The sequence below is a fragment of the Phacochoerus africanus genome, chromosome 5 (assembly GCF_016906955.1).
Source record: "Phacochoerus africanus isolate WHEZ1 chromosome 5, ROS_Pafr_v1, whole genome shotgun sequence".
Lineage (NCBI taxonomy): Eukaryota > Metazoa > Chordata > Mammalia > Artiodactyla > Suidae > Phacochoerus > Phacochoerus africanus.
The window spans coordinates 48,109,558-48,127,197 of record NC_062548.1 but is presented as its reverse complement, the minus strand read 5'-3'; the positions used below and the strand labels follow the sequence as shown (position 1 = coordinate 48,127,197).

Here is a 17,640-nt window from a genome sequence, read left to right as displayed (position 1 = left end):
TGAATTTAGTATTATAATATAGTTCTTACATATATTCAGAGAAGATTATGATAAGCTAAGAAACATTAGAAAGGAAGGAAGGAATGTATCCAAAAGGACACAGAAAAGGAATGCCAGAGGAGGCAAATGTAAAACAAATTGCAGTTTGAATAGTAAGCAGACAGACTTAAATAACCTAACTATATTGATAATTAAAATAAATGCAAGTGGACTACATACTCAATAGGAAGAGATTGTCTGATAGTTAAAAAAAAAAAAAAACAGTGAAACTCAACACAAAAGAAAGCTAGTGTGGCTGTGTTAGTATTTGACAAAGTAAACTTCAAAGCCGAGTATTGCCAGTAATTGTTTAAAGTGTCATTTCTTAATGACAAAAGGATGAATTTATCAAGAAGACATAATAATCCTAAATGTGTATACATTTAATGACAGTTTTATCAAATTCTGATTCATGAATTCTGAAGCTCTAAAGAGAGGTATAAACAAATACAGTCATAATTTGATTTGTGTGTGTGTGTGTGTGTGTGTGTCTTTGCCATTTCTTGGGCCGCTCCCGCGGCATATGGAGGTTCCCAGGCTAGGGGTCTAAACGGAGCTGTAGCCACCAGCCTACACCACAGCCACAGCAATGCGGGATCCAAGCCATGTCTGCAATCTACACCACAGCTCACGGCAACGCCAGATCCTTAACCCACTGAACAAGGCCAGGGATCAAATTTGCAACCTCGTGGTTCCTAGTCAGATTCGTTAACCACTGCTCCACAACGGGAACTCCCATAATTTGATATTTTAACACTTCTTAAATGATTAATAAAACAAGTCGACATATCAGTAAAATATATGAGAGTTGAATAAAATCATCAGCCTAATTAACCTGATTGATATTTATAGAACATTTCACCTAGCACCTGAAGATTAAATGTTCAAGTCTACATTGAATAAGATAGACTGGGAGTTCCTGTTGTGGCTGTGTAGACATATAACAATAAGGTATCTACAAAATAATCAAATATTTAGAAATTAAGCAGTACATTTCTACGTAACTCAGGGATTGAGGGGAAATATTTCATTCTAAATGATAATAAAAGCAGAACATGTCACATTTTATAGAATGTAGCTAAACCAATTCTAGAGGAAAATTAATAGCTTTAATGCCTATATTACCAAGAAAAAAGGGAAAACGTAAAAACAAATAAGATCAGTGGTAATATGTTTCCTTGAGAAGCTAGAAAAAGAATGGCAAATTAGGAGTTCCCGTTGTGGCACAGCAGATACAAATCTGACTAGGAACCATGAGGTTGCGGGTTTGATCCCTAGCCTCGCTCAGTGGGTTAAGGATCCAGCATTGCTGTGAGCTGTGGTGTAGACCGGCGGCTACAGCTCCAATTCGACCCCTGGGAACTTCCATATGCTGCCCTTTTAGGTGCGGCCCTAAAAAAAGGGGGGGGGGGCAAATTAAACCTGGAGTAATTAGAAAGAAGCAATAAAGTTAAATGTCGACATCAGTGAAATAGAAAATGGGGAAATAGAATCAACAAAGCCAAAAGTGGTTTCTTTGAAGAGATTAATAAAAATAGGTTTACCTCTAGCTAGTCTAAACCAGAAATAAAGACAAAACAATGTAGCAAGGCAAACTTCCAGTGTTGAAAAGATAGCACATTACTACAGTAAGAAAAGTAAGGAAATATTACGAACAAATTTGAGTGTTCAGATAAAATGAACAAATTCCTTAAAGTTGTTAAACTAACCTTAATTGTAACCTCTGCCACTAAATATGAATAGTTCTATATCTATGAAAGAAATTGGATTTGAAATTTAAAATCTTCCCATAAAGTACCAGGCCCAAATGGCCTCACTAATAAATGCTTTCAGATACTTAAAGAGGAAATATTCTAATCTTACACAAACTCTTTAGAATATAGAGGAGGTGGGACTACTTCCCAGCCTTTTTTTTTTTTTTTTTTGCTTTCTAGGGCCACACCCATGACATATGGAAGTTCCCAGGCTAGGGATCAAGTCAGAGCTACAGCTTCAGGCCTACAACACAGCCACAGCAATGCCAGATCCGAGCCACGTCTGCTGCCTACACCACAGCTCACAGCAATGCTGGATCCTTAACCCACTGAGCAAAGCCAGGGATTGAACCTACATCCTCATGGATACTAGTTGGATTTGTTTCTGTTACGCCACAATGGGAACTCCCTTCTTAACTTATTTTAAAAGGCCAGCATAACTCAGGTGCCAAAATCTAACAAAGACAGAAAGAAGGAAGGAGGAAGAAAAACTTACAGACCAGTATCACTAGTGAGTAGAAACATAAAATCCCTTTAAAGATACTAGTAAATAAAATCTAGCAGAATACAGAAAGACTATCATTGTGAAGTGAACTTTATTCCAGGATTGCAAGGCTGTTTTGACATTTGAAAATGTAATATAATGCAACTCATCACATTAAAAAAAGGAAAATGACATAATTATCTCAGGTACAGAAAAACATCACAGAATTCAATACCTGTTTGTGGATTGGAAAAAAAAAACAACACTTAGCAAACAAAGTACAGAATGCTAAGAAAAAACTCTACAACTGAAAGCATACTCAGTGGTGAAATAATTAGTGTTTTCCTCCCAATGTTGGGAACGAAGTACAAAGATATTTGCTCACCACTTTGACTCAACATCAGACAGGAGGTCCTGACCGGTGCAGAACGGCAAAGCACACAAACCAACCCAAAGAATACAAAAAGCATAAAGTGTGAAAAGGAAAAAGTAAACCTGTTTTTATTTGTGGATACCAAGGTTAAGTATGTAGAAAATCCTAAGTCTACAAACCCCCCCCAAAAAAAAAACCAGTAGAACTAATCAGTGAATATAACAGTCATAGGATATATGTCAAATATATAGAAACTAGTTGTTTTATATACTAGCTGTAAATAATTGAAAAATGAAATTTTAAATATTTATAATAGCTTCAAAAATAAAATATTTTTTAATAAATTTAATGAAAAAAAATGTGCAAAACCAGAGTTCCTGTTGTGACTCAGAGGGTTAAGAACCCAACTAGTATCCATGAAGATGCAGATTTGATCCCTGGCCTTGCTCAGTGGGTTAAGGATCCTGTGTTGCCACAGGCTGCAGCATAGGTCACAGATGCAGCACGGATCTGGCATTGCTGTGGCTGTTGGTGTAGGCTGCAGCTGTAGCTCCAATTTGATCCCTGGCCCAAGAACCTCCATATACTGCAGGCATGGCCATAAGAAGAAAAAAAAGTTTCAGATTGTACTCATCAGGAGAGTCCGATATTGGCATAAGGCTAGGGATACATCAGTGTAGCAAAATAAAGTCTAGAAATAAATCCACACATATCGTTCAATGGATTTTGTTATTGTTGTTGCTTCAAATTATTTTATTAATGCAATAACACTTTGAAGAATGTACTTTTACCAGCACCAGATCAATTCCAGTATAATAGGAGATATCTAAAGTCTTTATTTCCAAAATAAGTGTAATATTTAAATTATTTTTAAATTGGATGCTTCATTTGTCAGTTGATTTTTGACAGAGGCACTAACTTATGCTCTTGACAGCATCATATCGTATCACTTGTCCTAGTTTATGGAGAAGCACATTTGGCAAATTATCATAGTAACAAAGGTGATATTAAAATCTATCAGGTACCTTATATATGCTAATTTGTTTAATGCTCATCAGCCAAGGTAGACCTCATTGCATTTTATAAGTGGGGACACTGAGTCACAGAAAGTTGATTGCTTTGCCCAAGATTACATAGATAGAGCCAGAATTCCAAGAGCTCTTAACCTCTCCTCTGCTAACACTGCTGGCGTAAAGAAGAGCCTTGTTCAAACATAAAGAAATACAAATTTTCTTCCCTATTTTGTTTATACCATAAGCACATTCTAACAATTTATACATCAGAGAAGTAAAAGTATGGCCAAAGATGATTTTTAAATCCATAAACTTTAGAATGTATTGAAACTGTCTAAGGAAATGTGTACATTTATCTGTTTGCCTGTTTGTTTAAACCCCTCCAAAACCAGAATTCACACTAGCAACTTGAGGACCTGGTCGTTATTGCAGTTTGACATTTTTGACTTTTGCCGTCCCCCCTGTATTTCCAAACGGTATATTGAAACCAGCACCCAACCCAAAGCTTCCACTGTTAACCCTCTTTATACGGTTATTAAATGTGAGGCTATAAAGGAAAATATTATTTTATAATTTTATGTATTTCTATACTTTTTCTCATTATAGCTGAAGGAATAAAATTAAGAGTCTCGAAAACGGTTTCCAATGGAACAGCTAAACCTACTTCTGATAATTTTGTGAGTATAGTATATATTTAATAGAATCTCAGTCTTTAATACTTTAGAAATCTATACGAGTGTTACATTCATTGACTGAGGAGAACATTTTTTTTTTCAGGTGGTCCTTTGTCATTTTATTATTATTTTTTTATTTAATGATTTTTATTTTTTCCATTATAGTTGGTTTACAGTGTTCTGTCAATTTCTACTGTACAAAAAAGTGACCCAGTCACACTTACATATATACATTCTTTTTCTCACATTATCCTCCATCAAGTGACTAGACATAGTTCTCTGTGCTTTACAGCAGGATCTCATTGCTTATCCACCCCAAATACAATAGTTTGCATCTATTAACCCCAGGCTCCCAGTCCATCCCACTCCCTCCCCCTCCCCCTTGGCAACCACAAGTCTGTAGGAGAACATTTTTTCACTAGTTTTTTTTTTTATATAAAAATATATGTTACCAAGTAGCAATGCTGTTTAAGCTGACAACTGTAACTGCTCTAAGTCCTTACTTTTCAAATTCTGTCCTTGGACCAGCAGTGTCACCTGAGAACTTGTTAGAAACTCAGTATTTCAGGCCTACCCCAGACCTACTGAATCTGAATCTGCTTTTTAACAGGATTCCATAGACAACTCACATGCACAAGATTGAGAAGCTTTGTTATAGTAAAAGTCTGTGTTAATTTGTCAACATTTTAAAGTGATTTTTTTAAAATTGAAGTATAGTTGATTTACAGTGTTGTGTTAAAAGTGGTTTTTTAAGCCATTTCAGATAACATTTGTTATCTATTGGAAAAGGACTTTAAACCACATAAGCTTAAGAAAAATAGTATAGGGTAGATTTGATTTTTTAAAGTATTTTATGCATATTAAAAGTGATACTTATGAACATAATTAGACAAAATAGAAATGCCTATCATACAGTTTTATTTTTTACACAGTTTTATATTTGGCTTTCTTACAATTACACGTTTTGATTAATAATGTGTAAAAGTTTATGTACACATCTAAGTTCTAACAGGACAGATGGCATATGAAACAGTTTCGTTTGTTGGTTTTGATAAATTCTCTTTTTTATTTTTGGTAATTAATAATTCTTTAAAATGTGTTCTTTTAAGTAGTTTTATGGTAATTTAAACCTTAAAAAGTACAACAGTTTTAATTCTCTAGTGTTAGAACTATTCAACTTGTAGATTTTCCTCTTATTTTAGGGATATATCTCAGTTTATTTTAAAGCTCAATATGTGCACATATATCAAGGGAAAATGTTTTCATTTCTCTAAGTCGTGTAGTCAGCTCTTGATCAGAAGTTGGGGGCTTTGTCTCTCCTTAACTCATTTCTCCCTGAGATTCACTCAGAGGATTGGGGTGCCTCTTAGTGCTGGCTCAGTTGCTCACTCTCTCTCTCCAGGTAAGCAAGATGTAATTAATGCTAGAATCAGAACATTCCATATTATAGCCATATATAGCCATATTGATTTATTTTATGTTATAAACCAAAATATTCAGTATTCCTTTTATTTTTCTTACTCCCAGTGAAATAACTGTAATCAAATTTCTTAAAAAAAAAAAGAAAAAAAAAAAAGGGTTTAGGTACCACAACTGACCTGCTTTTCTTTTCTCCTCCAGAGAGATGAGCATAGACACAAGTGATAGAAATAAATAGGCCTCTATAAAGTTAGAAAATCTGTACCATCATCTTTCTCTGTTGAAAAATTATAAATTCACGATCTGAAATGAACAAACTAGGAGGCATAGGAAATGATGGAAACAAAAAATCAATACAAATCTATTCATGCTGTTTCCTATCTCATAAATCAGCTCTTTGTATTTTTACTGCATCTAACTAAAACCAAGAAGTACAAAAAAAACACCACTGCATCTAACTAAAACCAAGAAGTACAAAAACGTGAAATCCAAATGTTTGTTTGACTGTTAAAGAAAACACTGGCATAAAATCTATGTGACAGAGTTCCCGTCATGGCTCAGTGGTAACAAACCTGACTAAGATCCATAATGATGCGGGTTTGATTCCTGGCCTCGATCATTGGGTAAAGGATCTGGTGTTGCTGTGGCTGTGGTGTAAGCTGGCAGCTGCAGCTCCGAATTGATCCCTAGCTTGGGAACTTCCTTATGCTGCGGGTGCAGCCCTAAAAAGCAAAAAAAAGAAGAAAAATCTGTGTGGCGTAAGTGCCAACTTCTTATGATATTTAGAAATTAAAATGAAGCATTTGAATTTAAATGCTTAAATTTTATAAACCTTCTATTTAAAAATTCTGCTTTCAGGTGATATTAAGCAAATGCTAATATGTAAATATTTATTTCTACAGGATGAAGATTTGAAGTGGGTGGAGGAAAATATTCCCTCTTCATTCACAGATGTGTAAATATCTTCTGTTACAGTTTGAATCTAAAATTTAGTCTCTCTTTCCCCACTCTCAGTATTCACAAGCTTGAAGTGACAGCAGGGGATTTGTTGGAACTGGCACTTATTTCTCTGCATATACGTAACTTCAGATTTGCCGTGTTCTTCTGGTTTTGTTGAAGACCATGAGTTGTGTGTGGTTTTGTTTGTAATCTTTAGAGATTTCATAGTTTTTTGAGCAAATGTATGTGTGGAGAGATTCAGGTTAGTTGGCAACCATTATCTTCCAGATCTGGAAAATCATTATTAAGTACTTTAGATGGTAACCACCAAAGTAGACCAAACTTATTTGTGCCAACACTTCTTGAAGGAGAGAATAAGGCTCCCATGAAGTTCTCTTTACATCTTAGAGAGTCATTACTCTCTACAATTTGTTTCTGTAAATAGAAGGTCTGCCTGATAACAAAAATTCCTCTGGCCTATAAAAGACTAAAATATCTTATTTTGTGTTGCCATGAACCGATTATGTAAAATGAGTAGAATTATATAACCCAAGATAGTTTCCAGAATTTTAGTTTCTTGGGAACCTCTGTGTGTTCACTCAGAAAACTTTAACATAAAATTAATGTACAGGAGTTCCCGTCATGACTCAGCAGTTAGCAAACCCAGCTAGCATCCATGAGGACATAGGTTCAATCCCTGGCCTCGCTAGTGGGTTAAGGATCCAGCATTGTCGTGAGCTGTAGTGTAGGTCACAGATGCGGCTCAGATCCAGAGTTGCAGTGGCTCTGGCATATGCCAGCAGCTGTAGCTCTGATTCAACCCCTAGCCTTGGAACTTCCATATGCTGCAGGTGCAGCCCTAAAAAGTGAAAAAAAAGACATTTTTCAAAGAGAAAAATGGCAGGGGCTTGGAGTTTCCTGGTGGCTCAGCAGGTTAAGGATCTGGTGTTTTCAGCTGTGGCAGCTTGGGTCACTGCTATGGCACAGGTTCGATCTCTGGCCTGGGAATATCCACATGCCATAAACACAACCAAAAAGGAAAAAAAAAAAAAAAAAGCAGAGGCTTAAAAAATAAAGACGAAATTGGATGCCCATTGTGTTTGGAATTATTCATTAGTAAAGGTTTAGTCCTTGATCTTCCAACACCTTAGCCGCTAGTATTACTGGTCTTGATTTGTTTTTGTTGTCATTGTTTCCAACAACAAGTTTTTGAAGTTGTAGTTATTTTCATATTTCAGTTCATTTTTAACTGAAATTTTTGAAGTATAACACCCATTCTGGAAATTCTAAGTACACAAATTCTAGGTATATATAGCTCAATAATTTCTTCGTATAAACATACCCAGGAGCCAGCACCCAGATATCCAGATGAAAAACTGAGACATCACTACCACCCTGTAAAACCATCTTGTTTTCCTCTTGTATCAGGACCCATTCTCCCAAAGCTCCTGTAACTGTAGATTATTTGTGTCAGTTTTTAAAATTTGAACCCTCAGTAATCCATACCTCTCTTTTGGCCATGTAGTATCCCAGTTTATCTGTTAAGAACAACACTGCTAAGGATATTCTTCTCCGTGTCTGTTGGTGACACTACGTATTCGTTTCTGTCACCCGTGTCCTCCAGGAGTGGAGATTAGTGGATCGTAGGATATGCTGTGTTCAGCTTCTGTAGATACGCTGGCCTCTTAATAACATTGTCAACTTTTTTTTTCCTTTTATTTCAGAGCTCTTCCAGTGTTAGTGGATTCAGATGAGGTAAAATATATTTTTGCTTATTTCTTGGAGCTAGTTATTTTCACAAAATAGAAATGTAATTTCAGAAAGGAAGTCTGAATGTTACTTTTTTAAATGATTACAAATTGAGCAGATTGAAAGACTATGCATTGATTTGTGGGTAAAGTTTAAAGGAACTCGATCCTCATTTAAAACAGGAGCAAGAAAAATGCTTATTGGAGTAAAAGGAGGGAAGAATTATTTCATGAGATTTTGAGCCTATGATTTTCTCACATCCTGTATGTAGGTAAGAGCTTAGAAGACTTTAAAGGGGTAGTTTGTCTAACTTAACCTCTCATACTTGTAGATATTTTCCTAGGTGTATTACATAGAGTTTCTAACTGATTTATGTTTACTAAGTAGGAACTTTGAATAGAAGATGTAGATGAGGAAGATTTGAAGGTGATTAGTTACAGATCATGGGGACACTGCAGGGGGTGGCCCAAGACAGGAAGAAATCTGAAGTGTAAGGATTAAAGGATGGATGCGGGGCCCACCAGCTTATTCAGAGGAAGACGGGGTTGGGAAATCAGTGGTGGCTAAGGAGAAATTCATGTGGTGCCTACACAATATGAGAGAAGCTGCATCTACTCACTGCAAGGTCAGGGAAGAGACCGTGGCATCAGCGTGGTGATTTGACCGTAGAGGGATGGGAAGTTTTGAAAAGGCTGCTGTAAACACGCCCCTTGCTCCAAAACTGTTGAACTGTAGGCTTTATAACCCTGTAGAAAGACAGGAAGTTTTAAAAGGGCATTTACGGTATTCATTTGTTGAATAGTTGATTTGTAATTTAAAAAATGCCGTAACTGGTAAAGTCGGGCACATCCCTAGACGAGCTATGCCTAAGAAATCCTTGTTAGCTCTGTCCCTGCCTCTCACTGGTGATTCTGAGCTAGAAATGTTTTCTAGCTGGCAGGAAGTTCAAAAGTTTTCTGAACTTCTCAAGAGATAATTGACTCTTCTCCATTATTAGGAAGTCTGGATTGTATGGTTTTTATTTTCTGTATCTAATACTTTTGCGTATGTCGTGGAGTGCATGGTACCCCATAAAATTGTGACTGCTCTGCAGAGAATAGTGGTAGGTCTGGGAGGAGCAGCAACGTGTTGATGAATATCTTCCTTTTTTTTTTTTTTTTTTTTAAAGGAAATTATGACCAGATCTGAAATGGCAGAAAAAATGTTCTCTTCAGAAAAGATAATGTGATTGGGATCCATATAAATGAAACCTACATGACAGTGAAGGAACTTCCTCAAGACTAAAAGAGAACTTGGTTTTGCGATAGTACAAGTTTTTATTGTATTTTCTTGGAAATCTGTGGATTGAAATTAAGAGTTCAGATGGTGGGAGGGTTCGCAACCCTTTTAAAGCTGAACCTTGAATGTGAGTTTAATGTCCATGAAGTTGCCCGGATTGGCAGTCATCTGAGAGAGAAGTATTACAATAGAGATAGGTGCCCAGATGCCCTGAGCTGAAGGGTGGCAGGCATGTGGATTTGGGTTCTCTTTGTTTTTTTCCTGGAAAATATGACCATTCCAGAGTAAAATAATCTTTGTACATCAACACTCCTACTCTTCTTCCACTGACCTTTGAGACGGATGACGTGAGTCTTGTGAAGTGTGGTAAAGCAATGCCTCCGTCTCGTAGGTTTATAGTTATTTTGAGTTTTATGCTGAAGTGATTTGATAACAAGTACAACTCCATTGACATTGAAACATGCGGACGTTTCTATGGTTGGTTTTGCTCAGCGTGTGCACACACAAAGCCCTTGTGTGTGATTAACGCCACGCACATCAAATCACGTATTGGCCTTCTCTGTCTGAACTCCGGGAGCACAGTACCCAGAGGGAGAGGTCACTCCCCACGGCCTGCCCTCCCAGCGTCCCCTCACTCAAGCCAGATGCACACGTGAACCCGCCTGGGGCAGGAGGGTCCCCTGGCCACATGGCTCTGCCACAGCACTTCCTCCCTGCCAAGCTGGGGAGCCCATCACCAGTGAACCTCGAGGAAACCAGAACCTTCTATATAATCGTAGCATGTTTGGTTTCATTACAAAACATATATAACTGCATAGTACCTTCGTGTTATATTTAACTGCATAGTACCTTACTGTTAATCTTGTAATTAATTTTTAAACCTTAAACCCTGTTTTATACATTATTTTGCTACATCAATCTATGTAATGTATGTAATGTGTGATTGAAAATTTAAAATTTTTTTTAATGCAGAATATTCTAAACTTGAAAAGTAACTGAATATAGTATGATGAAAATGGTGACTGTTTTGCTGCTTTCTGACCAAAGATACAGGGCTAGTGGACATTTAGAATAGGAATTAAAGTCAGAATCTTCTGTATCTTTCTTTGAAGGAGTTCTAACAGCCTGAGTTGAGGATGACTTCAGAGGTTGTGATTAAGAAGCATTAAAGTCTTGGAGTTCCCCTCGTGGCGCAGTGGTTAACGAATCCGACTAGGAACCATGAGGTTGCGGGTTCGGTCCCTGCCCTTGCTCAGTGGGTTAACGATCCGGCGTTGCCGTGGGCTGTGGTGTAGGTTGCAGACGCGGCTCGGATCCTGCGTTGCTGTGGCTGTGGTGTAGGCCGGCGGCTACAGCTCCGATTCGACCCCTAGCCTGGGAACCTCCATATGCTGCAGGTGCAGCCCAAGAAATAGCAAAAAGACAAAAAAAAAAAAAGTGTTAAAGTCTTAACCAGTACAAACATTTAAATTATAACCTATTTTTTTTTTTCCAATGTGAAGCCACAACACAAAATTATTTCTTTCAGAAGCCCACCTTTTGAATTGGTTTCTCATTTACTCATTTCATGGAGGTTAGTAAAAAAGATTTTAGTAGTAACATCTCTTAAAAGATACTCTGAAGTTTATTTTCAGTAGGGAATATCGAATCGTGTTGTAGTAAGAAAGGCGCGGCTTTCATGGTGCCGTTGCTGTAGGACACCCTTCCCAAGCAAAGCGTCTAATTCAGTGTGGGTGCCCTTCCTTATTTCTGCTTCTGCCACAATAATGGGCTCCCACCTACTACATTTCCCAGCATTTATGTTCATTCTGGTTTTGATGTATTTTATCCTCAGCCCAGTTTCAGAGCTGGAGGTGACCCCTGCCTCCCTGTCCCTAACGTTTGTATCAAATACCACGCCCCAGGTGTTTTGAAGCAGACTGACTCCTAACTCACAAGGCTGTAGTTGAATTTTGAAATGTCAAATCCTGGGCTTCCAGATGCACGTGGTAATGATGTGCGAGCAGAGAGGAGACGGTACGTGTAATAATAAGGGAGAATGCCTCCAGCGTAACCTGGACTGTGTTTACGAAGACACTTCTTTGTGCAGCTGGCAAGATAAATGCTGCTCCCTATACACTCAGGTACACACTGAAATGCAGGCTTTTCTCATCATCACAGAAAGCAGTATTCTCTCCTGATAGCCTTGTCAGAAGTGCTTTTCAAAGGGCATATGCCGTGTCTGTCACATTCAGTGACAACAGTGTTGTCTGTTGGTGACTCAGGACCTGACTGAGTGTTCCTACCGAGGGCCTGCCTGGCCCCTCGTATATGCAGGAGGGGCACCCTCGGCCAGAGCTGTAGTTCTGATGGGAGAAGCAGCACTCAGGGCCGCTGTACAGCTCAACCTCCCGGCTTCTGCACGAGGTTTCCAGAAATGGGTAATCGAGGTCTTTGAGGCTATGCCATCCATCAATTTATTCTTAAGATGCCATCAAGATGGGTCTTCCTACCAATGAACGGGTCTGAGGGTAAGAGTCCAGTTGTATGTATTTCTAAGCAAAACACTTAAGTGTTCTTGTTATGCAATTGATGTTCAGTTTATGTGGTGTATGAAATTTGCTTAAAAGGGAATTTTCATGATTTGAGTTGGTATCTGTTTTAAAGGATATTTAAGTTTATTTTGAAAAGAAGGAAAAATGGATGAATATGTGAATTTTTTAAGCCCAAGAGACAAGATAGTCCCACACTTTTCCTGTAAAGAAAATCATATTCAAAATCTTTCATACATCCTGTAGAAAGTACTGATTTCCGCCCCCAATACCACATATTATATTTGCACTACTATAATGTGAAGACTGAAAGTATAAAAAAAAGTACATGTAAGGTTGATTTTTATATCCTTTTTTAAAATGGGGGTTGAGTCTGTTGCACTAGGCTCTGCATGACTGTTTATGAGACCTGTTATGCTACGTTTATAAGTCCCTAGTTTGGGTACTTTTGTCTTTATGTGATCAACAGCATGTGATAAGCAATACAAAACACTAAGCCTTATAAGAAAAATTTTAACAAATCGATTAAAGTACTAAACATAGCAAATATATATGTGACAAAACTAGATTTAAGGAAATATGCATTATAATACAGGAGCTCAATAAGAAACTTTAGATCTAGGAAAACATGTATTTGGGGAGAGAGTTTAGGGGCTTAAGAAGTTATATATTTTTTATTTAAAAATTAAATTATTGTGTAATTTGGAAGAAGTTGCTTTGAATGTAGGACAAAATTATTTCAAAGATTTTTGTTTGACAAAAACTAATGTATTTTTGTGCCTTAATATTTGTTCTGTCTTAATAAAATGCTTTCCGAAATTTTGGGTGACTGCTTCTTGATAATATCTATTAGTGCTAAAATTATGTAAACTTAATATGAAATGGAGACTCCAGTAGATGGCAGGACATTAACAAAATTCTCAAAAGAGGCTCAGCTGAAACAAACTCCTCTGTGAAATCCAAACACAGTCTTAAGATTTATTGTATTTTATTTTATTGTGTTTTTAGAGCCGCACGTGCCACGTTTGAAAGTTCACAGGCTAAGGGTTGAATTGGAGTTGCAGCTGCCGGCCTACACCACAGCCACAGCAACCCCAGATCCCAGCTGTGTCTGCGAGCTACACGACAGCTCATGGCAACGCCAGATCCTTAACCCACTGAGCGAGGCCAGGGATTGAACTTGCATGGATACTACTCAGGTGCATTTCGGCTGAGCCAGGACGGTAACTCCTAAGATTTATTTACATGTGTTAAAATGAAGTTACCCAGGGCATGTCCTGTACCCCTTCGGAGAGTGGATTTATGCTAAATTCCTACTAGCATAAGTTGGGATAGTACTGAATTCGGATGTAAAAAATTTTGGCAGTATTTCCTTTCAGTCGTTTTGGGAAAGTAAGAAGAAACTGCAGTGAGTTTATACACAGGAATACTTTTAAAAGCTATCCAGTAGATGGTGCCAAAGTAATGTCTCTGAAGAGGTCTAATCACAACATTTTTGGCCACTAACTCTTGCCTTTAAATTTTTTTATTTACTTTTACTTAACAAATGCTAATTTCGGGATGAAATTTTAAAGTTTAAAAAAATGCACCCAGAGTGCCACCATCCTGGCAAAAAAAAAAAAAAGACAAAACTCTTCATGTGGTATATTCCCAGTCTCTCTCAGAATGGGAACTTGAAAGCTGGAAGGGGCCTCTGAGCTCATTGTACAGGTGAGAGAAGGGGGAACCAGGAGAGCTTCCTTGGCCCCAGGTCCCTCGGCCAGAGTTGAAGCCTGTCTCCAATTTGCTTTTGCCAACCCTGATTCCTGCTGTCCAAAGGGAGAGAGGAGCCACAATATGGTCCAACTGCACCTCAAAACTTGGACTATACACTCCTTATGCTTGGGTTATTCCTTGCTACATCATTTTATACGACTGTGTTGTCTTTCCTTCTTTACATAAATAGTCATAATTCTGATTCTTTGCTTAATCTGATAAAAGGACATTTATTTCCTTGGGGCATAGTGGAGTGCAAGAGTTAGAGACTATCCATTTTATTTTTAGCACTACTGAGCATCTTGAAAATAAAACATTGGAGTCCTAAATTTTATCATCCTTTTTTAAAAAAAAAAAATGGCATGAAAGTATCCACTTCCAAATAATTTTTAGACTTTTTTTTTTTTTTGGTATTTTTCTCTTTTTAGGGCCACACCCTCGGCATATGGAGGTTCCCAGGCTAGGGGCTGAATCGGAGCTGTAGCCGCTGGCCTAGGCCACAGCCACAGCAATGCCAGATCCAAAGCGTATCTGCGACCACCACAGTTCACAGTAATGCTGGATCCTTAACCCACTGAGTGAGGCCAGGGATTGAACCCAAGTTCATGGATACTAGTCAGATTTGTTCCCGCTGAGCCACATTTTTATTAAGCACAAAGGAACAAGCTGGCCTTTTCACTAAGAAATTGCTTTTTTTACAATGACTTTATAAAATGTGTTTCTGGATTTCAAGTTTTGAATGGAGAAGTACCTCTTACAGGACCAAACTTCCATGCCAACAACATATCCAGATAAAATAACAATTTCTTGGGAGTTAGTTCCCTGGTGGCCTAGTGCTTAAGGATTTGACATTGTCACTGCTGTGGCTCAAGTTTGATCCCTGGCCCAGGAATTTCCACATGCCATGGACATGGCCAAAAAATAAATAAATAAGAGGAACAACTTCTGGATGACATTGGAGAGAGACAAAAAGCAGGGAGACTCTGGAGTTCCTGTTGCGGCACAATGGAGACAATCTAACTGGGTACCATGAGGTTTCGGGTTTGATCCCTGGCCTTGCTCAGTGGGTTAAGGATCTGGCGTTGCTGTGGCTGTGGTGTAGGCCAGCAGTTACAGCTCCGATTCAACTCCTAGCCTGGGAACTTCCATGTTGCAGGTGCTGCCCTAAAAAGACAAAAAGACCAAAAAAAAAAAGGGGGGTGGGGGGAGACTCTGAAAGGTATTCAGCACTTGGATGGAGGGCATTGCATTGGGTGCATTTCCCATTTTTATGGCTCTTACTCTGAGAGCAGACCACAGTTTGTGCCAAGTGGAGATTAAACCCAGATATAAAACCTGAATTTTATTTGTTGAACTGGAAGACAGAGTTTAGAAGAACGACAGCAGCTAGAAAATAAAAATTTCTAAAAGATCCAAAGAAGGCAAGCCCCACATTCTTGTATAAATCTCCCAGATCACTGGCTCGCCCTGGATGTGCATGTGTGGTGCAGACTCCATGCACCCATCAAAGGCTAAAAAAAGTAAAGCAGATTTTCACTAGCATAGGAGACAAAGTTTGGCTTGAGTCCAACTATGTAAACTGCTTAAAAAAATAAAGTGAGGTGACATCCCTAAAGACCTCTGAGAGTTTGTCCCTTTAAAAAAAACCGTGAAAGGAGTCCCCTTCGTGGCATAGTGGTTAACGAATCCAACTAGGAACCATGAGGTTGCGGGTTCGATCCCTGGCCTCGCTTAGTGGGTCAAGGATCCGGCGTTGCCGTGAGCTGTGGTGTAGGTGCAGAAGCGGCTCAGATCCTGTGTTGCTGTGACTCTGGTGTAGGCTAGCAGCTACAGCTCCAATTAGACTTCTAGCCTGGGAACCTCCATATGCCGCAGGAGCGGCCCAAGAAAAGGCAAAAAGACAAAAAATAAATTAAAAAAAATTTAAAAACAATGAAAAAAAAAAACCATGAAAACTTTCAGAATTCATCTTTTCAGAACTCTGGAAGTTGACCAGTCTTGCAGTAACATAGGAGCATTTACTCAAGAAAAATGCTTGAATTTCCATAAGACCATCAAGCTGAGTAGTGTTTACGCTGCTCCCCATCCCAGCAGTAGCCTTCAAAATTAAAGGTCCACATCCCCACATCCTGCAGGCAGCAGAATGGAGCTGGAGATCTTGCAAAACCTCATTTCCATGTGTCAGTGGTCATCGAGACTGGCAGAACTTGCACCTCAAGTTCGAAATGCTAAAAGAAATCCTTCATATTAAAGAGGAATGCTGTCAGTTTTAAATTCAACAAAAAGGGGAGTTCCCATCATGGCACAGCGGAAACGAATCCAGTTAGGAACCATGAGTTTGCAGGTTCAATCCTTGGCTTCACTCAGCGAGTTAAGGATCCAGGTTACTGCGAGCTGTGGTGTAGGTCGCAGATGAGGCTTGGATCTGGCATGGCTGTGACAGTAGTGTAGGCTGGCAGCTGTAGCTGCAATTAGATCCCTAGCCTGGGAACCTCCATATGCCGCGGGTGCGGCCCCAAAGACAAAAAGACAAAAAAATAAAATAAAACGAAGTGGGAAACTACTTCCAGGCAGTGTGTCTCTATTGTGATATCCTGGGAATGAAGATTCTTTGGAGTGAGGAATTTGACCAGGGCTGCAAAGCTGCCTATAATGTGATGGGAAATGGTGTAAATAATGGTGGGACTTAGGCCTGAGGATGATCACTTTGTTGCCAAACTGAATTACAATTATGGCATCCGAGTCTGCAAACTTGAAAAGGACATCACAGGTACCATGCTCCTTCTAGACAGGCTGTCAGCAAGTCCAGGAAGGTGGAGTGGCCACTCAGTGAAGCTGCAGAGAGTCCTGGGCTTTGCTGACAACCAGTGTAAGTGGAAGCTACGTGGCCTCAAGGGGGCAGGTGACCATGCAGCAGCTTTTGGATGAATGGCTTTTTCTTGCCCCCAGAATTAGAAGACTTGATGAAAAGGGCAAACCAGAAGATTCTGACTCCCCTGGAGTCTGGACACTCCAGGGAAAGCAACAGTGCAAGTGATTCATTTTGACCCACCCTGATAGACATGAAATTTGCCTTGTGAGAGATGATGGCTTTTGAGAACTCTCTTTAGATGGATCCAGAGGGAAGCAAATTATTGGATGATGCAATGGCAGAAGATAAAAGTGATGAATGGACTGCTGAACCAAATAAACCACAGGCTTCCAGTTAGAAGATACCACGTGGAACAAACATCTGTGATTCCTGTTAAACACAGTGAGGCCTGATGTGTGCATTATGCGATAAATGCCCTCGCGGTTTGGTTGTTTCCTGTACAAGCAAGGAAGTTGGGGTGGTGAAGATTTGTGTATTTTAACCTTTGAAAGCTCTAATATATTTTAGAGAGAAAATCCTATCATTATCCATCCATTTAGAGGAGAACTCTGTAGCCTGCCCTGTCATTGGAAGGGCACATTTTGTGTGTAATTGTATTTGATTAGTAAAAATTTCTTCTCCAGCCTGGGACAGCTCTGTGGAATATTACCTTTGGTTGGGGATAGAGGGAATTCTGATAAGTGTATAAGTTCAATGAGAACAACTAAATCCAAATAACTCCAAGTCAATTACTTAGAGCAGGATTATTTTCAGCACCTGA

At 38.8% G+C, this 17,640-nt stretch overlaps 1 protein-coding gene and 1 pseudogene across 3 annotated transcripts in view; both read left to right on the top strand.

The window, feature by feature from the left end:
* The window catches only part of TMEM87B (transmembrane protein 87B), a 44,492-nt gene extending 33,346 nt beyond the window's left edge, over nt 1-11,146 (top strand). For 2 of the 3 annotated variants that reach the window (XM_047781189.1, XM_047781188.1), the window contains exons 16-19: nt 4,270-4,340; nt 6,659-6,711; nt 8,420-8,450; nt 9,613-11,146. In XM_047781189.1, the coding sequence (XP_047637145.1) occupies nt 4,270-4,340; nt 6,659-6,711; nt 8,420-8,450; nt 9,613-9,672 (215 nt within the window). In that variant the 3' untranslated portion in view covers nt 9,673-11,146. Of the gene's footprint in view, nt 1-4,269; nt 4,341-6,658; nt 6,712-8,419; nt 8,451-8,626; nt 8,716-9,612 lie in introns of all 3 variants that reach the window. The other variant, XM_047781190.1, reaches the window with a different exon arrangement.
* Nucleotides 11,147-11,716: 570 nt separating this feature from the next.
* On the top strand, nt 11,717-17,217 carry LOC125128429 (glyoxalase domain-containing protein 4-like; annotated as a pseudogene).
* Nucleotides 17,218-17,640: the final 423 nt, after the last annotated feature.